Source organism: Nelumbo lutea, chromosome 6, assembly GCF_056320005.1.
Source record: "Nelumbo lutea isolate HS-2025 chromosome 6, American lotus-T2T, whole genome shotgun sequence".
Classification (NCBI taxonomy): Eukaryota; Viridiplantae; Streptophyta; class Magnoliopsida; order Proteales; family Nelumbonaceae; genus Nelumbo; species Nelumbo lutea.
This window is the reverse complement of record NC_142689.1, coordinates 22,625,322-22,650,998: the sequence shown is the minus strand read 5'-3', so window position 1 is coordinate 22,650,998 and position 25,677 is coordinate 22,625,322. Positions and strand designations below refer to the sequence as shown.

The 25,677-nt window shown below is 36.5% G+C and overlaps 1 protein-coding gene and 1 pseudogene across 2 annotated transcripts; both read right to left on the bottom strand.

Annotated features, from left to right (window-relative positions):
• Positions 1-1,772: 1,772 nt before the first annotated feature.
• Positions 1,773-3,418, bottom strand: LOC148847909 (uncharacterized; annotated as a pseudogene). The gene is made up of 2 exons (XR_016100475.1): positions 2,457-3,418; positions 1,773-2,348 (listed from the first exon to the last, which is right to left on the bottom strand). The product of XR_016100475.1 is annotated as an uncharacterized LOC148847909 (transcript).
• Positions 3,419-9,122: 5,704 nt separating this feature from the next.
• Positions 9,123-24,137, bottom strand: LOC148847908 (B-type cell cycle switch protein ccs52A-like). The gene is made up of 10 exons (XM_088952206.1): positions 23,209-24,137; positions 23,018-23,140; positions 22,772-22,876; positions 11,667-11,846; positions 11,309-11,371; positions 10,996-11,190; positions 10,181-10,282; positions 10,027-10,089; positions 9,763-9,831; positions 9,123-9,582 (listed from the first exon to the last, which is right to left on the bottom strand). The coding sequence occupies exons 1-10, from the start codon at positions 23,782-23,784 to the stop codon at positions 9,529-9,531; spliced, it is 1,530 nt and encodes a 509-aa protein (XP_088808332.1). The 5' UTR covers positions 23,785-24,137; the 3' UTR covers positions 9,123-9,528.
• Positions 24,138-25,677: the final 1,540 nt, after the last annotated feature.

The following is a 25,677-nucleotide window of genomic DNA, read 5'->3' as shown; positions in this document are numbered from 1 at the left end:
GACGAGATTAACGAGGATGGTTTTGTTTAATAATGAAGATAAGGACGGGACTGAGAAGAACGTATGCCGGTCATAGTCAACTTGAAATGAGATGATAAATCAGGCGGCGTGATCTTTCTCTTTCAGGTGGGGGCCACTTGGGGTCTGATGTGCATCGGTGTTGCCTCGAATCCTCCCTCCTCGGCTCCTCCCCCTATTCGCTTCTTCGCCGAGACCGGATCTGCTCCTCACATCGCGCCTCACACATACATCTATCATATATTGAGAACATCTCTCGTACTTATTTGTCATTATTCATGAGAGATGTCCTCAATGTAAGGTAGATGTACATGTGAGACGCCCATTTGTAAGACAGATCCCTCACCTCTTCGCCCATTCTCTACTGCCCAAAACGGTCAATCTGTAACTGATCGTACTTGCACGGTCAATCTGTAACTGATCGTACTTGCACTCAAAAAGTTTATCTTTTTTTTTTTTTTTTTCTTCCAGAAATTGAAATCAAATCATAAAATCTGAATATCTGAGGTCGGGTCTTGAAAACTACGGAGGGAGAGGGAGAGGGAAAGGTGAGTTGGTTCCTGGTTGGACCGACCAGACTAGTAGATCTTTTTTAAAAGTAGAATTTACGGCGGGCTGTTAGTTGGTTCCCGGTTGGACCGACCAGACTAGTAGAAGTTGGGTCCAAAATTTTGGATCCAACTCTGTAACTGGGTTCATCCAGATTAGTAGGACTAGGACCTGAGCCCAGTATTGTCACGCCAAGCAGTTTACCAGTTATGGGCCGAAGCCCCTATGCCAATTATGAACTGGGTTCTTAATTGCTGCAGAATGCAGATGTAAAGAGTACAAGTCCCACGGATTAGTAGTTAAAATTGGTTACCCACCCGGAATCCACTGAGCCCATGTGATTTCCTGTACATCCGCTCTGACTCTGCCTGATCACCTTATTAACCGCTGATCAATATGTGGATCCTGTTCCTGTTGGTCCGCTTCCCGAACTCTCCCCCCTCTCTCTCTCCTTAAAAAAAAAGACAAAATTTTCCGATGGGTATATACTTTAGGTCGAGTGTTAATTTAATATCCGATAGGTATCTTGTATACTTCAGGTGTGGTTCAAATAATTTCATAATATTAAAAATAACCATAATGATAATATTCGGACTATTTTACCTTTCTCCTTTATTTTTACCCTATTCCCCTTCCTCTTCAATTTGGGTTGAAGGAATGGCTGACAACGATCCTCAACCTTCAGCAACACTGCCTGCGGTGGAGGGAGCACCGGCAGCCGAACTCCCTTAATTCCTCCACCACCGCCAACGCCTCCGATGCCAGCACCAGAAGATCCCGGAGCAAGTGAGTTCCCGTCACTAAGCAGAGAAGGGGGAGCAGAACGGTCCCCTGTCGGCCGCTCGGCAGCTCCATCACTAACTCTAAACTTATTTAAGAACTCAGTCGACAAACTACCAAATCGAAGGAAACCCTTGATCTTCCGCCGACTGCTTCGCATCTTCATCTGTAATCATCTTAAAATTTTAACACAAATTAACAAAGTGGCCAAGTTCTGAAAATTCCCGCAGCTTCACTGCTGCAACTAATAAATTTACAACGTTTAACTAGAAGAATATGCTAAAAGATCAAAGCCACCATTAAATGTTTCGAAGTAAACAGATGTCACAGGTCTGTTTCCTCCGAAATCATCTGCATTTGATTATAACACCAATCTCAAACAACAAAACTCAAGTATTACAACAAAGAAAAAAAAAAGCGACAAATAAACAAAACTTGTTTCTGTGATTAATTCATTTATCCTTCTATACATATTTATATTTTTATTCTCTCCGAAATTTACAGAGGAGAATATACTGTAAGCTTCAAAGTGATACAAGTAAGAAAGGAAACACAACTGAGTTTTGATCTCTGAACCACACAACTTCAACCGCTGTACAATGTAGGTTTGGCAATTTCTCTAGCAAGTCGAACGTTAGCATCACACTCTTGGCTTTGCCATCCGGTCAGAAGATCCCACCGGAAACAATGGAGCCGGCGTGGTTCGTTCGCACGGCCCGAACCACTTGGCTTGCATGCATTTGTGCTTCCTCCAAGGGGTCATGTGCATCTTGTTTTCTTTCATGCATTCCTTTCCTTAGCAGCAGAGCACAAGATCTTGATTAGGGTTCTTAGCCTTTCAGCCTTTCCAACGAAAATTTCGGGAAGCCGGTTCATTAACCAGTTGTATTCATCCTTTGCTCTTGCCACCTCGAACTCAGCCCGGAAATTCAATTCAATCACCACTCTCACCTCCCCCTTCTTAGGACTTTTCTCCAGCACATCCAAGTAGGTGTGTTCTCCTGCAACCAGATGAAAATAGAGTGAACCACAGTTCTTCAATTGATCAAACTCCGCTTAAAATCATCAAGCTCCATAATTTTTGAGACGGAAGTAGGAATCATGCATACCTGATGGGATGTCTGGAGAGCTCCTCCACTTTGACTTGCATATGGCACAGTGGTAACGGCCTTGCTAAGATGGTCCGAAACTACTCGCTGCAAGCACCTTCGGCAACCTCCGGTTATCGGCCTCCGGAAAACGCAAATATTTTCTTTCAACTGGGATACTCTTAGGGCAAATTTGGTTGAGCTCATCGGTGCCTTCGATTCGGAAGCCAGTCTTGTTGGTGTTAGAAAAGATTTTGAGGGAGCGAGTAGCAGCGGAGAGAAGAGGAGAGATGACTAGGTGGTGACGAAGACGAAGGGGAGAAGACATCGTAGTCGATGTTCTTCACGGCGTTCCGACGTTCCAACTTCGGCCTCCGTGGGCTGGAGAAAGAAGATGATAAAAAGCAATAGCAAAAAAACTACCCTATTTGTCTCTTCCGGCGCCGGCAACAAGTCTTCTCCAGCAATGACGGAGTAACATAGGGGACGCAACAATGTTCCAGCGACGACAACAAGTCTTCTTCGGCAACGGCACTGAATTCTCCGATTTCAATTTTTCCAGTGACGCATTCGCTTGACATCACCGGCGTGACGAGCTGGGTCATTTTCTTAATTTTGATCGGAAATCTATAAATAATTGATGGATAATTAAGTTTTTTTATCTTCTAATCAACGAAGAATTAACGTCAGATATACTAAATTATTATAAAATGAAAATTCAGTACTAAATTATAGCATTTTGAAAATGCTAAAGCACAAAATTGTTGAAATATCAGCAGCTAGAGCCTAGAGCATTAACAATGAAGTCGGGGCCACTTGTTCAGGTACAGATACGGGAAGAAGTCACAGCAAATTGAGCCAAAGTGTGAGCCACTTGATTTGCCGTTGGCTTAGCATGTCTGATTGAGATGAACGAAAGGCTTGTCAATACACTCCTGCAGTTAAAAGATTCCACCAACAGAAATTTGTTACTTGTAAAGCATCGGGAATTTGGATAGTGGGGTGTTTTTGGCATGTAATGCAAGTATAATTATTTATTGTTTTTATTTTTAAACACATATGCAACATTAAATAACACATGGCACACCTAATTTATAAATCCCTAAAAGTAGAATTGGCCTCCAAGGGGTCATGTGCATCTTGTTTTCTTTCATGCATTCCGAATTCAATTCTATTAAATATCGAATCTCGAATTTCAAATCAGATTTTCAAATATTATTGACGTTCCTACTTAAACTTCTTTCTGACATAGTTTTAAGTAGATCCCTCTAATAGAATTTTCTAAAAAATGACATAAAAATATCTAAAATATTCATGCAATTAATTTTAACAAAAATGTTTGTTTTCCAAATTTTCTCTTCGTATGAATCACCACTCCAAATCCTTCCAATCTCTTCTGAAATTGATTTATTTTCCAAAGTAGCCCTTCATACCAATCACTTAAAGGTAAAGCTGCAACATTAAATTCTCTTTGCTTTTGTTCTTCATAAAATTTGTATTGTTTATTTTTCTGGTAGAAACCAGTCTCAATAGTAATTGTATGGGTATTTTGAACATTTTCATATTTTTTTCAAAGATTTTTCTAGAGAATATCTACTCGCAACTGTATTAGAAACTTTATGGGAGGTGCTTGCAAAAACAAAACGGAAATGCAACACAATGATTCCACACAGAGAGGATATTAACATAAGAAAATAAGATTTTGGTTTGATGAAGCCTAACTTCCTACATGAAGGCAAAACGGAAATGCAGCACAATGATTCCACACATGTTCTTAAACAACAAAAAGAGAGGATATCAGACCCAATCCACTCAATCCCATAAAAAACACCAATATTCAACCAAACTTATATTTACAAATACTTCAATTGTAGTAGATGTCAACGGATCGGGTCAGTGTGGGTCTACCATTTGGCCCGACCCATTGAATCTCTAGTGCCATATGGTGAAATTGAAATGGCCAAGCATTTGGTTGCCCATTCCATTTTCAACCGTTTGGTTAGGCGGAATAGGAATTGGGTTTCTAATTGAGGGAATAGTCATTCCATTTCCCTCCCATTCGTTTGATAACGAGAATTTCATTCCAACTGATTTCAATTCAACTAACTGTGAAGAATCAAATAAACCCTTAATCCTTTGGGTTTTTTTGAGTATTATTTGGATTGTATTTATAGACACGAATGCATGTGGATTAATAAACCATCAACCACCTAGTTGGGTTATGTATTAATGCATTTTGATTTTATTTTACTTGATAAAAAGAAAGAAACTATTGGTCACTTAATCAGTGTCCAGTTAGTCACCTCCACGAGAGAAAAAGAGAAAAGGTTTCCAGTGAGGACACGTGTCACGACCAGATTGGGTTATGAGGAAAACTTCTCACAATTCACAGAGTTGCAGACTGGGTTTCTTTTGGTGAACAGCTTGCAGCTGCACCACACCAGTTTCATGTGTCCTTTCAATTACGTTTGCAGCTTCTGCTTTTTGTCTATCACACGTCAGAAAAGCAAAAAAGCAAGTATTCTCGTGTTTGCGTTGGGCTGCCATCATCTCAAAAGCAAAAGTTGCTTTCATGCAGGTCCTTACTCTACCCGTTTCAAACCATCTTAAGATTTTTACTTGGAAAAACAAAACAGGTAACGAGTCCATCTGCGAGTGGGCTTCTGCTAATCTGCTTTGATTGAGCAGCTTGGAATAAGCTAACTGATCAATAATTTCCTATAAATTTGATTTTTGCAGCTTAAGCCGCAATGCCCGCAACCATGTCTTCATAATCGTTATGGGCTAATATTGACATAGGAACAGCCTTATGAACGTGGACAGATTTTCTATTCACCTTCTCTACTCGTGCCCTACCCCTACCTACAGTTCACTGCAGCCCCATTTCTCATAATATAAGATGGCGATGGCGATGTCGATGTGTGGCTATAATTTAAGAGGGATACAATATGAATAGCGTATTGAACAGGAAACCTGATTTGCTTGTGGATATATAGATAGCACTGGCTATCCATTAATTTATCCATTATAGATAGCACTGGCTGTCAATGGAATGGATTTTTCTATTTTAAAACAGTCAATTGAATTTAGATTAAAACTGAATCTAATTTGATTTAATCCATTATATTCGGTTTCGGATCAAATTTGGATGTGAAGCCCCATGACCTGACCGACACTTATATCGGTTCTAGTTTTGAGATTTTGTTCAAATTAATAATTAGGTTGGTTTTAGTTCTTGCTTGTTCCGAACCAATTATTTTGAAACTAGTATATAAAGTTTTTTTTTTAATTTTTATAACTTTATTATATTTTATGTCTAAAAAAGATAAAATTGATACATAATGCATACCATAATTTTAGTTAAAACACTTGATTTATTAACACAAATAATTTGTTATTTTTATTAAGGTCATATTATAAAAAAAAATAATATATATACATACATATATAATAAGATCTATCAAGTCAGACCCAATTATCCTAATTAATCAGAATGGTTCTAGATCTATGATATAATCGGTTCAGAACCAAGACATCTTGTATGGTTGGTTTATCTTTTAATCAGACCTGTGGTGAATTGCATGATCCACAACAATGAATGAGTGCACCAAGAATTTGGTTATAATTATATTGAGTTCACTTTTTATTACCATATGGTTTCAGAAAGGAGAATTATGGTGATAAATATATTGCTATGGTCCATCAATACTGTCACTCATCTAATTCAAGCTGGGGCCATAATACATCAAAGATCTTGATTTCACTGTTTAAGTGCAACTTTAAAGTAGCGATGTCATAGGCAAGGAACAAAGTATATATTGTTACTTTTGATACATTGAAAACCACTTGTTAGCATATTCCAACAACCATACATACTAAAAGTCTGAATTCACCTGTCATTTCAAGGTTAAACATCAAAGCCCTAAACCCTCATATCTGATGTATCATCCAATGTTAAACATCAACATTAGTAAGTGTGTATGTATTTTGTACATGATAATTTTTTATGATGGTAATGATAGTTAATAATTTATTATGTTATATATATATATATATATATTCTTGTTTCTATAAAAATATTCTTATTTTTGTTTAACATTATGAATATACGTTATTGAAGATGTGACTAAATGTTTTCAACATTTTTTTATATATTTTGTATATTTGTGTTTTAGTTTTTTTAATTTTATTATCATTTAACAGAAAAACAACTCTATTTTGGGTTTAAAATTTTTATTTTATTTATATCATCAATAAAATTATTTTTCTTTATCACACTTATTTTCCTTAATTTAATATGGTTAATTAATATAATATTCAATGAAAGAATGGGAGTTAATAAGACTTAATGAGGAGAAATGTAGTAGTTCAAATTACATTTTGTGCCCTCACAATTAGAGAGGAACAAATTCAAAGTTAGGAGTATTTTAGTAAAGAATAGGATAGAATGAATGATAATGGGATCTATTACCTTAAATATAAGACTTATTAGTAAGAATTTGAATAAAGATAAAAGTAATTGTTCAAATTACATTTATGTCATTACAATTAGAATGGACTAAATTAAAAAGGGAAATTGTCAAAAACTCATCATGAGTTTTCAGCATTTCTCTTAAACTCACCACAACTTTTCAAATGTCTAAAACTCACCATGTAACTAACTTGATGTTAAAGAGACTAACAACTGTTAATATATTACCATTTTAACCTTCATAGAAAAATATAAAATATATACATATATTTTAATAATTAGATATGAAAAAAAAGGAAAAGTTCAAAAAATATTTTCAAATATAAAATACATAAAAACACAGAAATTGGAAAAAATATAAAAAATTATATAAATTGCACACAAAATAAAAAAAATATTTTCAATTTATAGAAACTTTAGAAATTGGAAAACAAAATTAGAAAATATAAATTGTAGAAAAAACACCAAAAATTATAGAAAATCACAGAAATTGCAAATAAATAAAAAATACAGAAAGTTTTATAGATTGTAGAAAATAGAAAAATGTAAAAAAAAAGGAAATTTAAAAATGAATTTTCCTCTAACTCACCATTCGGGTGATTTGATCATAAAAATTGTTATTTATTCTGACATGGACACCTCTGTTAAGAAACATTAAAGGTGTACTAACGGAATGTGAGTTTTGGAAAATAAAAACTTACTGACATGGTGAGTTTTAGATGTTTTGAAAAGTTGTGGTGAGTTTAAGAGAAATGCTGAAAACTTATGGTGAGTTTTAGACAATTTCCCAATTAAAAAATTGGGGCATTTTAATCAAATAAAAGTACCATGGTTGCATTCATACTTTTAATATATAGTAGTATAAATATAGATATGATACAATACGTAGTGATACTTTGTTCCTTGCTCTTAGATAGGTTACTAGGTTCTACATGCCCAAACAAAATAAATTAAGAATGACAAAACAAAATAACAAGCAATGGAATGGATTTGGGTGAATGTACTGAAGATGTTTTGAAAAGTTGTAGTAATGAGTTAGCCAACAAACTGAAATTTTAATGGGTCATTTATTAAGACACCTCCTATAGTTTCACGCGTATACTAACGCCAATCTTGATGTTTATTTATTATCAAGTAGGGTGTAACTTAGGTGGGCTCAGATCTGATTTTTGCCAAAATTCAAAATTTGAATTAGTCCAGCCCAAAGAACTAAGCCCGAAACAGCATAAAATATTAACTCAGACCAACCCAAATTGTATCCCTATTACTAAGATGATTTTGTATTTATGAAAAAAAAAATACCCATAAAATGTCTCAAAACCAAAGGAAGAGAATAAGAATAAAGATAAGAATAAAATACATAATAATAAAAAAATACTTTCATTCTATTTTAGTTTTAATTTTTTGTTTTCTGTTATTTAATTATTTTCCTCCACTTCCTATTTTTTTGTTATTTTCCTTATTAGTACTATTTTAGTTTATATTTTATGTTATTTTAATTGGTTGAACATACATTGCTGTGCGCTTTCTGCACAATAAGAATAAGAAAAAAGATGGGAATAAATATTTATCCACAAATAGGTTAACAGGTCATCGGCTAATGCATGGTAGAACCAATATTGTTCCTTAAAAATTATTGTCTTAACAAACTACTTAATGAATATTACACATCATATTAGAGGGTAGAGTTCAAAATTCAGTTCCAGCCTCCCTGTTTACGTCAGATAACCAGACGAGGTTGCAATCGCACCAGCAATATTTATCTTTCATAAATCGCAAGGTACATTCCTATCAACCATCCTTTCCGAATGGAAGACCCGTCACTGTACCACTGCACAAGGACACTAGATGATGTTCGCAACCACAGCAAGGTTTAGAGAAGTAAGAAGAGTGGATCTCAACCTTTTACTTTCTCCTTGCCAATATAAAGCAAAAAGAAAAAAAGCTTTTTGTTTTTTTCCATCTGGGAGTGTCAGTTTCCACTTACCAACAATGGTACGAACCATTTCTCAAATTCCTTGCTCACGTTACCAAAACTAATGTACCCCACTACTAACTCAACTAGGTTATAATTTCTGGCCTGAGACTAATAAAGTGGCTACATGATTGGCGTATAATTAGAATAGAAATGCAAACAATAAGTGGAACCATTCTCCCAACGATGGATACAGGTGATGTAATCTACAGGTAAAAAACGACAATGTGAAGAAAAGATGTAGAAGAAAAATAATTTATTTACAAAAGCATAAGAGCATGTTACATCTTGATGTTCCCTTCATCCATTAGTCTTCTATTTCTCTCCAATTATACAACAAAGCGAGGGAGCAGCCAGCAATGATTATCGACAAACTCCCACTATACATCATCTCTAATGGGGTAAAAAGGAAAAGGTAAAAAGAGATTCAAAATCTGCAACTTGCAAGAGACTGGAATAGATGATTCTCTCTTATCATTACTTCTTTGGTTCCCTAAATTTCTGGTTAGTGACTTGGTTGAAGCAGATCTAACTATAAGTATCTGCGTCATGATCCAAACCTGTAATAAAAGACCACCTTTCTCATTCTTGGACTGCATCAAGGATTCCCAGTTGTTTGCAATTCAATGTTAGAGTACCAGCAGTGATCACCGGATTTGAGTTCTGCCGAGAGATGATGCTCCAATGTCGCTGTCGGTGTTCTGCCATGAATAGTCCATTCCACATGAGTATTCAAAGTATAAAGGAGTGGCATTGTTTAAAGGTGAAAGAATTAAAAAGTCAAAGAAGAAGAAGAAGAAGAAGAAGAAGAGGAAGAAGAAGAGGAAGAAGAAGAAACAATTAAAATGATATTGAATTTTTCTCCAGAAAACAAGACTTGCCTGTGATTTTGGAGAAGGGAAAACATTCCAGAACCTAAGTGTTTCATCTCCTGCTCCGGTGACAATTGTCTGTGTAAAAAGGCAACTATTATAGTTGTAGAAAGACAGAACAATGAAAAATACGCATACACTACTCAGAGCAAGAGCAAGAATGAGCGAGCAAGCGAGCAAGAGAGAGAGAGAGAGAGAGAGAGAGAGAGAGAGAGAGAGTTCTAATTTGATTATTTTAAACAAGAGAAATGAATAATGTTGAAGATGGCCCACCTGTCCATCAGGTGAGATGGCAAGATAAAGAACTCTATATGTATGGCCAGTAAGTGTTGCCAACTGCAGTAGAGAACAGTCATTATAAAAATAAATTAAATTAGTCCAACAACCTTGTTGTTTCTTAAAAGTTTGAGAATTCTAATTTGCATACCTTTGACATGGAAGGATATCTCCATACAATTATTTGATTCTGCGAGTAACCATGGGTGCTGACAAGTTCATTGACATTCTTGGACCACACAAGATTGCATACCTGAATCATTGTGAGCTAGTAAGGATAAGTATAATACCATAATAGCATTAACAGAAAATAAGGGGAAAAACAGAGAATAAAATGCATGCGTTTTCTGAGTTGAGCAGCACCTACTTGCTGTTATTAACTATCAAGGTTCAATTATGGCAAACTACATAAGAAATTAGGTAATAAGCTTCAATGGATTTCCAAAAACTACAGAGAAAATTATTCGCACCCGACTGCATTAAGTTTGCACCATAGCTCAATAGCATAAAACACTTCAACATGTGTAGGAACAATATTTTGCATTCTATGTGCGAAACAAGAAGTTATACCTTTTCTTTTCCCCTTTCCATATTTTACTTTTGAATTCCGATTTGCTCCTCACAGAACATGCCTCACACCAACCTCACAGCATGTTGCAGCCGTGCATTGGGAACATCTTCCCATGAATGACAACTTACAAGTACGGAGATAGTCCTGATGTGCAGCTCCAAGTACTGTGAGATTGGTGTGAGGCACGCTCTATGAGGAGCAAATCCAGATTCTTTACTTTTTCCCTGTTCTCTCAATTTATTTCTTCATCACCTGTTCTTTTAAGTGACTTCATGCTAAAATTCCTTTTTCCCCAAAACAGTGCATCAACTAAGTCAATAGGAAATGATTTAAAAAAAAAAACCCTATATTCTAAATAAAAAAGAAAAAAAACAATTTAATGACAAATATATCACCTGACTCCCTGTGTCTATGCAGCTCAAATGCGAGTTAGTGGTCGTATTCCAAAATCGGATGCACCGATCTGCAGTTCCACCACCAGAAGCAAGAAGCCCATGCAGATGTGGGGACCATGCAATTGCTTTTACAGCTGCAGTGTGCTCACAGTATTTCAACACAGGTTGTGTGGAATGTTGAGTCCAAACAAAAAGCTGCACAGAGGAAACGCATACAGATCTAAGAACAATGACCTTTGGTCATTGCAAATTATCACATGAATGGATTTAACATCTTAAGAATTGGCAGGAAAAACATAATCAAATAACTCACTCTATTATCATTTCCTCCAGATGCTAGCTCACGATTATCATAAGACCACTTCAGTCCACAAACCTATATGAGAAGAAAATTTTTAGGCCAAGATGATCTTTAGCTGTCACAGGTAACAAAATATAGAGGTAAATTATTTGGAAAAAGAAATTGATGATAATAAAATCATTGTAGGAGATCAATTTTAAATAAACAAACTGCTCTTGCATAGATAAAACTAGTAGCCACTAATTTTTCTGTTCTTTTTGAGTGAACTGTGACACAAAAGAATCCATGACAACAAAGTTTACAAACAATAGCTGCATAAAAGCATACAAACACAAATATCTAACAGAAATTCAAAGTTGCATTGTCTAACCTCTGACTTGTGCCCAGTCAGCTTGCTAACAAAATCTTCCTGAGCACGTATATCACGTTGAAGAATAGTCTTATCCCGACTACCTGAAGACACCAGTGATGAACTCCAGGCAAGAGCCCCAACTCGTAGTCGATGACTCTTCATAGTCCTCACCCTACGACAGCGTGATGCATCCCAAATCTACAGAAGGAAGATTTCAAACCCTTGAGTTAATATACAGGTAACTCAGAATAAAGAATAGCTTGCAAGTACTTAAAATTATAAAGGTAAGATAGCATTAGATCCTTCAATTAAAAGAAATGAAATAAAAACAATTTATATTAGATAATAATAACTGATAATTAAAAATCATGAAGAAATTGAGTATTATTGATCAACTTACTTCAGAATGGGAATTACCATTAGATTTTCAACCAAGAAATATTGCAACTTAAATTAAAGGCTAACAACAGCAAATGCAATAACACAAGCAACTATAAGCTCACACTCTAAAAGTTATTCTGAGAATAAAATAAGTTAATCCGCAGATTTAATGAATCAAGGTAGAAGGAACCCTATTTATTTATCTATTTATTATCCCTTTTCTACTTGGCGTTTGCATCACTTAATCATCTGCTTGAAGTGCATCAAGTAACAAGACCAAGTTCTCATGTTCAATGAAATTATGATTATCCAGGTAAATTGATTACCAATGATGGATCCAGAAGCAACAGCAACAAAATATGCTACTACTGCTAAACCCAAGTGGGAATATGGGAAGTTACATATAACATCCGTGGAGTGTGAATTATGAATTAATTCTGACATGGGAAAATTGAAAATGGCTTCATACGGGGTGTGGATGGGATGTGATCTGACACATGCAAACAGCTACGGGTGATCATGGACTGGGCCAGCTTTGGGCCTATTACTTTAATCTATAAAATATTAGACGTATATAATTAGGGGTGCAAGACGGTCCAGGTTAGGTTGGGTTGAGGTGAACTCTATACCAACCCAAATTGAGAACCCACAACCCTAACCCTAACCTAACCATAAAACTTTGGGTTGGGCTCGGGTTGGCCCGACTTCTCTCTTCTTTTTTGCCAAATTTACTTATTTCCTACACTCTTAAGAATTTGCATTATTCAATTTTAGCATTATTATGTGTAATAGAACATAGTTATCATGTTTTAAAAGAATTGCCTATAAACTTAAAATTTTTGACATACAATGTACATGCATACATGTATAGGTAGACAAATAGATAGATAAATATGTATACACAATTACACAAAAATACATAAATATATTATATACATTTATGGATGCATAGTTTCACTTGTATATGCATACATGCATGAATAGTGAATACATATATACATAAGTACTTGCATGCATAAATACATATTTATATAATGCTTATACATGTAAATATGAAGTAGGGTTTGAGGTGGGTTGGGTTGGTTAAGGCCTCAACTCTAACCCAACCCAAAGTAAAGTTGGCTTCATACTTCTCAACCCAACCCTAGTTTTTCAGGCTGGGTTTGGGCTATCCCTGCCAAAGTTGTAGCCCTATACATAATATCTTTTTTTGATAATTCCCTATACATAATATTTATGTCATATACTTTATATAAAATAAAATATAATATATAGTATATAATATTTATACATATAATATATAATACAATATAACACATATATGTATATATAATATATAACATATTACAGGCTAAACCTAGATAGGGGTGAGCATGGGTTGGTCCCAGGTTTTTGGAACCTTATTAAGATAGGCCTTAGGGTCAATTCTGGACTTGGTGGTTCTAGGATCTGTTCTAGGGTCTACCCGTGGAACCCATTCTTTCTTTACCCCCCACCCCACCCAAAAAAAAGAACTTGTCCTTTAAAATCTTGATTTTCAATAATAATAATAATAATAATAATAATAATAATAATAATAACAATAACAACAACAACAATAACAATAATAATAATAACGGCAACAACAACAATAATATAGTCCAAAACTTATCATTATAATTTAAATTTTGTAAATATTACCTTTTATGTTACTTACTATACACAAATATTAAATTGAAGAAAAATTATCAAAAAACTTGAGTAATTCAATGGGTCAAGTGAGACCATGGTCTTTGTAACCATGAGTGTTTGGGTTTAAATCTTCACATCCTCAAAGTATTTTGGATTTTTTTCTCCAGGCAAGTTTGATTCTAAGACCAGTTCCACCAAGGCCGGTTCTTTGGGTGGGTCCAGGTAGGATAAACCTCTAACCCCTAGAACTGTCTTGGGTGGGGGTTGCTTCCAAGAATTTAGAACTAGACCCTTCCCAATAACAAAATGGGTAGGGTCAATTCAAGGCTGGTTTGAGGTCGGTCAGATGGCAATCTGACCTGCCTCCACCAAGGCCCCATACCACCCCCAGTTAGGGGGTTGACCATTGACCAGGTTTGGGGTGGGTTTTGAGGAAACCTGAAGCTATTCTGACCGGGGATAGGGTGGGACAGTATTTATCCACCCCACCCAGATATACACATATAATTGATAAATCAAACCATTGGCATACCCTTTAAAAATTTAAACATAAAGATATTAGGACTTTTAGAAGAATTTACAAAAAAGGAAGAAACAACTTGGTCAAGTTTCTATCCTTTATGACCACAACCAATCAAAAAAGTCTCAACCCTTTACATCTTTACCCATTTACCATTAAGATATTAGATTATATATTTCTAAATTATGTTTCATATATAATATAATATATATAGTTTCAATCCTTTCTATCCTTACCCATTTACCATGGCTAACAAGGGCCAGGGAGGGGTGGGGCAAATTTGGGGATCTCTGTTCTCCATGGGGATGGAGCTGGGGCTGGGATTTCCAGCCCCACCAGGGTACAGGGTAGGGTACATGCAAAGTTGTCAAGGCGATGCCTAGGCGCTAGGTGACATGGCACCCTTGGAGGCTCGCCGCACCAAGCCTCACCTTGGTGCCTAGAAAACTATGGGTACTACATGTATTCGGGGTCAGGGTCGGGATATGTAAAACCCATCCCTGCCCTGTTGTGATTCCTAAACAGCTTCAAGTCCTAGATCTTCATCAGCAAGGTAAGCTGATGGCTTTAGTGCAAGGCCTAAGTCTTGCTAAGCAGTCTAACTTCAAGAATTTGGAAGTTGAAGGGGAATTCAAAATTAGTTGTATCCTGGACTACATAAAGACACCATGTGCCTTGCATTTATAGGGATGCCCTTAGGGAAATAGATAGCCTGTCAAAAGATTTGAATGCTACTTTTGTTTGGGTAAGGAGAACTGCAATGGTTTAGCTGACACGTTAGCAAAACAAGGGGTCTTCAGGCAGTAGATGTTTTGGGCATTATTGTAATTCTTTCCATCCAGGGCTTTGAATCATAGTCCACTGTCTTTGGGTAGTTGGATAACCACTCTGCTGCGATTTCTGTTTCACATATTAATTCAATTTTTTTATTTTCTTACTGACAAAAAAAGTAGGGTCACAGAGAGAGGGTTAAAAGGGGAAAATGTATGCATTCATTTAACTCACATGATGAAGCACTAGTTTGGGTTGTAATAATTTCAGTCAGCCTTTCTTAGAGTCAAATCCGCCTAATAATAGACTACACATGCCCTGTGTGTCTGTGTCTGTGTCTGTCCATCTGCATGCATGTATGATCAATTGATCATCTTATCAGGACAAAAATGCTCTTCCTCCATAATTAGTCATCATCTTACCATTTATCAAAAACAAGTCAATCTCAAGACCAAGACAGGTTTTCAACCAAAAATAAATAAATTTCCAGGTCAGGTATGGACACCTGATCACCACAGCAACCAAACTGAACTCCCTATGAATCCAATGTAAGCATGTCAATAAAGAACTTAGATTAGCTTTATATTCATTGAGGTAATGTGTCAACCTCCATGGACTCAAGCCCCTCTTGGGTCACTTAAGCGCATTAGTTGGGTCACCAAGACCAGTAAGGTGAGGAGGATGAATTCTTTTAGCAATCCTCAAAACCTATAATGAAACCAACCACATCAACCTTAGATGCACCTAATGAAGGATTAAATGCAAAATTAAGTTTATGGACAAATACCTTAGAAACAAGAAGTTTTAAAATAAGTAGGACTAAAACAGAATATATGCTATGCAAATTTAATAATAATAGGACTGCAAATCAAGGTACACTTAGGATTGGAGACCAAGAGATATCTCAATGTGAGTTTTTCCAGTATCTTGGTTAGATAATTCATAATAAGGGAGAAATTGAGGATGTATTGATCAAAAAGAAAAAAAAAAAAAAAAGAAATTGAGGATGTTGCCCATAGAAGAGCATGATGGGCAAACTGGAGGGGTGCATTCACAGTCTTACGTAATAAGCAAATACCGCTTAGCTTAAAAAGAAAATTCTATAAAATAGTTGTAAGGCCAGGTATGCTGTATGGAGCAGAGTGTTGGGCAGTTAAGAAACATGTCCAAAAAATGTGTAGCAAAAATGCATATGCTAAAATGGATGAATATAAAAACTTTTTTTTTTGAGAAATGGTGGTATATATATTAACAATATAAAGAAAGAGATAAGCCGTTGAGGGAGAGATTTCCTCAAACAGCAATACAGAGAATAGCCAAAACGCTACTTCTACAATACATAATTTTCATCCCATATTATCGAGTTCCATTGTTCTACAAAAACTTTAAAGTTGCATCCCTTGAATAGGCTGTTGATGGAAACCCATTTCAGCAGAGTTCTCTCCACCATTGCGCATACTTTCTCAGGGGATTGGCCCTATCTTAAAAAATGCAGATGTTTCTTTCTTTCCATAGGCACCAACTAACCACCAATGGTAATGCTTTCCATAACACTATTCCTTTTTAGAAAAGGCCTGAGTTCGCCAATGAAGTCATTTGAAGGAACCTAAGAGTAACTCCAATACGTGATAGAATGAGAGAAAGTAGACTAAGATGGTTTGGTCATGTGCATCAAAGACCACCTACAGCCAAGGTTCAAAGTATCGGAAATGCAAGGTGTATCAAGGTAATTTTAAGATACGTATCGAGATACGCTTTGGAAACGCATAGATACGGATGAAAATTTAAGATACGCATGTCCTTAAAAAATATGAACAACAATAAAAATGAGTTTTATGTGATTATAACTAATTTATTTAAACATAAAAACCATTCTTTAATGATTTATATAAGTATCGGGATATAATTAGTAACCACTGAAAAATAATAGAAGAACTAAAATGCATGTGTGTGTATATATACTAATATTTATTAGTTAATAATTTTTTGAAGCCATTTATTAGTTAATATTTATTATGTATACAAGTTAATATATACCTTAATTTTTAATAAATAAATATAATTTGTATTCATCTTATTATTATATAAATTTTAATAATCAAATTTTAGCATTTTTTGGGAAGCATCCACCAAGGCAAGAAAGATTAATTTAAGCATAAAAAAACATATTATTATGATAAGTAATTAAGGTTAGCATAGTGGTTAATTAATTATTATTGTAAGCAAATGACTAGGGTCCGAAGCTTGTTACCTTCGGTTTATGATTTTTAACAAGTTATTTGACTTAAATAACATTTAATGACATATTAAATGCCTTTATTAAAGGTAACTCAAATGAGCATTTAATTAAATAATATTAGCATTTAATGACATCTCAAATTTAAAGGCTTAATTAAAATTGATATTAATGAGAGAGAGAGAAGAGATGAATTAAATTTGAATTTAAATTTAAAAATGAGAGGGAAATTAAATTCGGCTGATACATAATGCGTATTGGCTTGTTTCGAGATTGTATCGATCGATACATACCCAAAACGGTCTGATATGAGGCCAATATGGACCCATAACGGTCCGATATGGACGGAAATTTATGAAACTATCTAATTATATACATTCAGTGTATCGAAACTCTTCTGAAACGATATGTATCGACCGATACGGGCTGATAAGTTGTGAAATTTAAAACCTTGCCTACAGCACCCGTAAGAAGAAGCAATTACCAAACTGTTAAAGTTGAAGGGGCTAGAAGGGCTAGGGGCAGACCAAAAAAGGACACAATTTGAATAAGTATGAAATGATTTAAGCGCTCATAATTTCACAATGGATACAAGATTAAAAAGAACAAAATGACAAAACAAGATTCATGTAGCTGACTCCATATGGTTGGGATAATACTTAGATGATGGTGCTGAGAGTTGGAGTAGAGTGGAACCTCGTTTTTGCTAATGTTTTTTTTTTTAATCAATAACACCAGCTTCATTAAATTAAAAGAAAAGAGGGAATATGGATACAAGAGGGGAGACGAAATATCTTAGCTCCCTAAAAACAGAAAACAAAGGGAGTACAAAGAGACAAGATTAAAAACTAGCCCAAAATACAGACTCCCTATTCACTCCTTGCTTGGCCAACCCATCCGCAAATGAATTGGCACTCCTCTTCACCCAGCTGTACTGAATCTCAATGTCCCTACCCAGCCATAAGAACTGATTTTTTTTTCATTGTTAAAGTTACACAAACCACCGTCCTCTGTCTTCAACCAACTAACCACCACCTTCGAATCACCTTCTAGGGTCAAACGACTAATATTTAATTCATTTGCTCTTCGAATTCCTTCAAGCACTGCAAGGATCTCAGCCCTAAGAGAGTCACCTTCTCCAATAGGGCCAGAGAATAAAGCAATAACAATCTCTTCCTCATTCCTGAAAACTCCTCCAATCCCACAGGGCCCTGGATTCCTTACACTGCTGCCATCAAAATTCAGCTTTATAAAGCCCGAGGGGGGAGGGGACCAAAACGGACAAAGAGTACTCTTGCATCTAGCAATGAAAGCAATCTCTTTCCAGTTTCTTAGCAAGTCATCCACAGGAAAATCTGAAAACAACTCCAAAGATTTTAGTCAGTGGACAGCCCTTAAAAGGATTTGATCTAACAATTCTTCCGATGTTCTTTCCTTATCGGAAAATCTGAAAACAACTCGTTTTTGCTAATGTTGTTCTCTCATCCCTCGTAATACAAGACATTCTCCATCAAACTACAACTAAAACTACAAAACCATTTTCTTTGCAATATGTGCCAAGGATTTAACTTCTTTGGACTTGCCTCAAGGAGCTTGGTTGGGGGTCCGCAGGCAGAGCCTGCAGCCCATCCACTTAGCGTCAAAAGGTGAACAATTGGGCTGGAAGTGCAAGGCGCACCAAGTATACCAGGAAGCACCTTTTCCAAGCAGCTGTGCCTGGGCCTAGGTGAGGTGCACCTTGAAATATGCCTTGCCTGTGTGCCTCAGCATGCTTGAGGCATGAAGCATGCCTTTTAAATCATCCCCTTGATTTCTTTTACATTACCTTAGACACAGCAGAGAATTAACAGCAAAAGGGAATATCTAATTCCATCAAGTATGGAAATCATCGAATTATTTGACCAACTCCCTGTCTAGGTTGGTGCAAGGATAAATTAGTTAGTATGGGGCTGGCCCGTTTTGGATAATCTCTGTCTCTTTGTAGGGTTATCTTGAGGGTTTAACCTATCTACCTTTGCCATCTCTCTTTCTATGTTCATTTTGTTGCTGGGTATTGTTTCTACTCTTGTATTTGTTTTTTTCCTAGTATCTATTTAATAAAATTCCCTTGATCCAGTTAGCAATCAGAGGCAAAAAGATATCTTTTATCAGAAAGTTAAAAAGAACTTCTACCCATGTGCTGAAATATGAAAATTCCTCATCTGTTTAAAAACTAGATGTTTTTGTTATACAGATCTACAGCAGTTCTAACTCCAAATAGGTACTCTAAGCAGCAGAAGAAATGATTGTGTTTTTTAATGGGAAACAGCACTTGTACAAAGAAAGAGAGAAAAAGCACTAAATGAATAGAAAGAAGACAGATGAACAAGAGAAGAGTGTTTCTCATATATAAGAACAGGCACACTTGCACCTTCTTTATGCATAAGAACTTTCTAGAGTTTTAATATCAAAATGATTGGTAAAACATGTGAGTAAAGTAAAGAAAGCATGGCAACCCATACTCCTTGAGGCCTAACATAGCAAATCCAGAAACGTTGTTGTTGTTGCAAAAGTTATATTTGATAACTTTCTCTGATTCATCATTATCTAAACAAAGGAATCCCTTGCCACCATAATGCCAGCTTCCCAGAAAACAAAAGTTGGTATTCAGTAGCAAAATACACAATTTGTTGTGTTTGAGCTAAGCCCTTTTCATTGTAGAACTTTCTGATGGAGGAATGCCCCCATTTGTTCAGGGGAAAATTTCATTCTCTCTCTTGAACTTTGCCTATAATTACAAATTCTTTCCTGTATTTTACCCATTCAAAACTAACCTTAATGACACTCTGGCTCCTATTTGCAGCGGGTAAAACAAGCAAAGCCAATTAACCAATAAAATTTCATTTTCACACCTAATCCTTATCCAAAATAACAAATCTTCTAACATAATTCAACTGTTTACATATATAACCAACAAACTGAATTCTTTTCATACCTAAGGCTTATCCAAAATAACAAATCTTCCTTCTATTCTCTCTCTGACTTGAAAAATGAGCTCATTTCTTCTTCATTGTCCCTTCATCTTCAAGCTCTAGGATTGGATGGAATTTGGGTCTGAGAAGGGCTGTTAGGGATACAGATTTGGAGAGCACCTTGACTTTCCCAAGTATTCTTGACAATGTGTTCTTGGACCCTATAAAGGAAGATACCAGCATCTTGACTCCTTCCCTCTCAGGCTCATTCTCATGTGCCTCATTCCTTGAAGTCTTAACTCAACCACCCACCCGTCCCCGTAGACTTATCTTTCCCTGTTAAAGAGATTTGGTATAAGCCAATTCTTCCTAGGGTTGGGAGTTTTTGTTGTGAAACTTTCCTGGAAAGAATCAATACTAGTGATCTACTTCAGAGAAAGAGACCCAAGACTTGCTTATCCCCACATAGGTGTATTCTCTACAAAGATGATGAGGAGACCGGTTATCACCTGTTACTTTCTTGCCATTTTGCTAAAACTATATGGGAATGGGCATCTCCCTTTTTGGGTGTAGGTGGAATCCCCCATTGAATGTGCAAGGATTATTTTATTCCTCATTCTTCAGGTAATGTGTAGATGCCTAAAGGCTGTTGTGCGTTGGTCTTTGTGGGAAGAAAGAAACTCAAGAATCTTCTCAAAAAAAGAGAGGAGAATTGAAACTGTAATAGAGCTAATCCACATAGGGATGCCACACTGGTTAAAATCCTTGGGTTTATTCACTAACTTTTCTTTTGATGGTTTGTTGAGAATGTGGAAAGAGATTGCTAGCTTTGCCCAGGTTAAAATGGGTCTAAGTATGTCTCCGATCCCTCCCCCTATTGGTTTTATAAAGCTGATCTTCGATGGTATTGGTAGAGGGAACATAAGGAGGCTTGTAGTTGGGATGAGAATGGGATTGTCTCAGCCATGTTCTCAGGCCCAATTGGTGTAGGTGACTCCCTCAGGGCTGAGATCTTTGTGGCCTTGGAAGGTGTCCAAAGGGCAAAAGAAATGAACATAAGGAGGCTTGTAGTTGAACGGGATTTGGAGGTGGTAGTAGGGTGGCTGAAAGAAGATAAGACTGGGTTGTGGAGCTACAGCAATGAAAAGAAAAAATTCAAGTGGCTGCTAAGGACAGGGAAATAAGTACAGTTGGGTGAAGAGATCTGCAAACTTGTTTGCTGATGGGTTAGCCAAGCAAGGGGTCATTAGGGAATCTCTAATTTGGTCTCAATTGTAATTATGGTTCTTTTCTTTTGGGGGGCTCATGCCTCCGTTGGGGGAGTTTAGATAGTTTATCTCCCCTTCTTTGTAATTAATCATTCTAATTGATTAATGAAAGTTTTGTTATTGATCCAAAAAGAAAATCTTTTAAAGGAAATTTAAGGGGCCAAATGCATGTATAAATGGTATTCATATGGACACATGTCAGGTCCAATGGTTGAGGAAGGAGACATACTACTTGAAGTCAAATGAACTTGGAGTTTGGACAAAGGGCCAAGTCCATGTCTAGATATTTTATAAATGTGTTGGTATTAAGAAGCACTGGTTTAAGTGGCAGAGTGTTCAAATCCACGAGATGAGTATAGCAGAGAGAGGATGTTAAGATTATGTGGCAGATCTAGAAAAGATAGAGATAATGAGTTGATTTGTAGAGAAATTTTAAGCAGTCCTACTAAGATGGTTTCTGCATATGCACAGAAAGCCACCTAGCACCATAAGGAGTGATCTGATGCAAGTTGGTGATTCTAGAAGAACAAGGTAAGTATCCATCAACATTAATAAAAAAAAAGGTAAGTATTCATCAAAAAAAGGGAAAGCCGAAAAAGGTATGGATTTAGGTAGTCATCAATGATCTGAGAACTCAAAAAATTGGTTGAAGATTTAGCCCATAATGGAGTGGAATGGGAAAACAGGGTTCATGTAGCCAAATGGATGGGATATGGATTTTGATTGAATTACATAAATTGGTATCGGTTATATGCAAAGTCAATCAAACTATGTATTTAGTGATTTTAGCAAAGGATAAGATGGCACACATTCTTTTTTTGTTGAGGTTTTCATTTATAATCCTTCTTCATTTTCTAAGACTAACAGCCCCCACTTGCACTTTCCCTTCTTTTCATTTTCTAGTAATAAGATGATTATATCAATATATCATATATGTTGATCAAAATAAAATAAAGATGAAAATCGATGTAATGACATATTATGGCCAGATACTCAACAATCTGATGTACAAAATTTAGGTTCCAAACTAAAATGACAATATCACAAGATTGAGCAACTCAATATCATCATACTATTTGGTAATTAGTATAGTGCTAATCAGAAACATGTACTGCAAGTTCAGTCAACTCCACTGGACATGATAGACAACCTAAATGACCAGAACTTAGTTAATTTGCAACTACCCGGTTACCCCCATGAAAGTTGAAACTTAAAAAATTACAAAATTCAAGTGATTAAACTGACTAGTAAATGCTTCAATAACTTGACATCCATATGCCCTCCTTCCAAAAAGAAATGCAATTGAGTTTGTAAAAGTATCCTACCTGGACTTTGCCATTATTGGTTCCGACAGCCAGGTGAGTGCCACGCTGTGCCCACCCCACTGAACAGACACTGTCATCCACACCTAAGTCGCAAAGTTTTGTCACCTGAATTTAGAACATGAAAGAAAAATGTCATTGGTCCGAAGAAAGAGAAAGGTCACGACAGCATGTTAGTTACAATTATAACAAGCAAGTCCTTTGAGTGACATAAAAACGAGAATTGAATAAAAAAAAATCAGAGATTACCTTGCTGCTACAGGCATTCCATAGATAAACGCAGTTACCCAAACCCACAGCCAGCACATTGTGCGAAGACCAATCCACAAGATTCAGATAGAAATCATCTTGCAATTGAGGAGCATCTAGCACCTAGAGAACATCCAAATTAACCTCGAACGGAGAAACAACAAGTACACAATAACTAACAGAAATTTTACCTTGTAAGGCGACCTAGGAACCTTTCGCGGAGTCTTGGCTGGGCTAGGAATAACCCCGGGCAGTGCATCGTCAAGCCCAAACGGAGAAAGAGGGTAGAGCGAACGCCGCGTTTCCGTCTTATATCTAAAGATATTCCTACTTGGAGGGCTCAATGGCGAATGCGCCCCACTGAATCCCGCTTGCTTCTCAGGGGTCACAGGCGAAACATTCGCAGAATCGGGCCCAAGAAGTACGGTCTTCAACAGAGTGGTGTAGACACCGGAACCGTCCTCCCGACCTTCGGCCAACGAGTGGGACGAAGGCGATATATCGAAGAGAGCAAAATTGGAGCCAGATCTGCTAGGGATGAAACGGTCGCTGTAGATAGTTCTAGAAGGCGAAGGATGGTAACCTGCACCCAACATACGATCTATGTGGCTAGAAGAAGGAGAAGCATCTAAGGACAGCGCGCTTCGAGACATGTTAGGAAGGAGATTCAAAGAAGGATGAGGAGGAGAAGCAGAGGAGATCAAAGACGAAGAAGGTCCTCTCAGACCTGATCGATTGTCGATTGAAGGAGTTGAAGGATCTCCCATCGCAGGAATTTGCCCCAAATCTCAAAATTGATTCAGAGAGAGATAGACCCCTATAAAGAAGTAGAGAAAAGAGAGATCAGCTTTCCCTCTCTCTCTTTCTCTGTGTCTCACTCACCTTCAGAAGGGTTTTCTGTGTTGAAATTTCTTTCGCAAGGGCTAGCTCTCCTTTTACTGGATTTTTTAAGAGTTTTACTGGGAAGAGAAGCGAGATACGACCATCAATTACTTCGGTTGGGAAGTTTTCCTGGTTCTACATTACTGTTGAGTTTCCCGGGAAAATTTTAGTAATTAGACCAACCCGAAATAACGGAAAGGCTGATTGGTTGGTGTCTTCAGAATCGAGACCGAGACCCAAAGAAGGAAAGAAGCCAAAGGGGAAAGGGAAGTTGCTAATCGAGATTTTGCATGGGGCCCATCTTGATCAGCTGTCTGGAAAAACTTTGGCTGTTTATAAAAAAACAGCCTGGGCTGTTAATGTGGGTAAAATAGTATTTACACAATGCTTTTTTAATTGAAAAGACGAAGACAAAAATGAGGACAGAATTAACTTGAGTGTTAAGTGTCATGTATAGAGACTCCGAAAACAGCCCAAATAGTTTTTTGATTTTTTCCAAACAACCAAAGTGATCTCCTGCTGGCTGTATTAGTTTTTATAAGCCAATTGAAGTGGGCCCCTAGGGAATCGTCTACTCAAGCCCAATAAGAGACCTTGCGTCGTTTTAGGGTATTTTGATTCTTGGCATGTCTGATAAAATAGGGTTTCTCCTGTTTATGAGGTTTGTTTATGCTAGATTTCCTAAAAGTTACCTCTCTTTTAACAGAATGACTTATTTGCTTTGTCTTTCAGTGAGTAAGTTTTTAAGGAACTCACAAAGAAATAATTCATTCAGTTCAGTCATTTCAGCCGTTATAAAACAGCCCTAAGTTGTAATATCCTAAAATCTTTCAAATCACCCTAAATGTCCAGTTATTTCTCCCCTTTCCTATTATACTTCTTTTTAGTTCTCAATATCTTACTGAACACCTACTTTTTGTTAGATAAATCTAACTAAATACTTTTTAAGGGTGGTTTGGTAATAAGGGCTAAAGTGACTTAACTGAGTTATTTATTGCTTCTTCTTTTAATGAATAAAATAATTAAACAACAAAATATTTAAGAATATAATAATCAACCCAACTTCATCTTCAGTGACAAGGAAAGGAACTCACAACCTCTTATCAGATTTTATTTTTCTTTCTTGGCTAGGCATTCTCAAATTATTTTTGTGAAGTCCAATAAGAAGTTATTGAATTTGTTTCTAGCTCCTATTCTCATGCTACTCTCATTCTCAAAATGCTTACAATCTAAAAGTGTGCATTTCTCTCTTTTATTCGTCTCACAAATCCGTTAGGATAACCTTTCTTTGGGCTTTCAACCATGGAAAACAAAATTGACCCAAAAAAGTGTTTTAAGAGTTTGGTAAGAGTTGCTTTTGAAATCACTATAATCTAAAGTAAAAACACTTTTGCTCCAAAAGCACAAAACCTAAAATTGGGGTTTTTGTGATTTTAGGCTATTAATAATTGGACTAAATTTGGATTTAGATATACTGGTCCTGGTCCAGGCTCGGGCTATCCAAGGGCTATGCTCAGACCAAACCAGAGAAACGGAAAAACCAAAGACTCCAGGCCCAGACCCGTGATGCAGGCTCGAGTTGGACAGTTGGATTTGCACTGTTGGACCCCCCCCCCCTTTCCCAATTTCACATTCTTAGTTAGGGGTGTCAATTGGACCAACTGTCAATTATGAATCCATTACAGATGGATTAAGTCCAATATAATCCAATGAATACATTGGACCATTTTGAATCGATCCATTTCAATGATTGAACTGTCCAATATACTTTTCTTCTA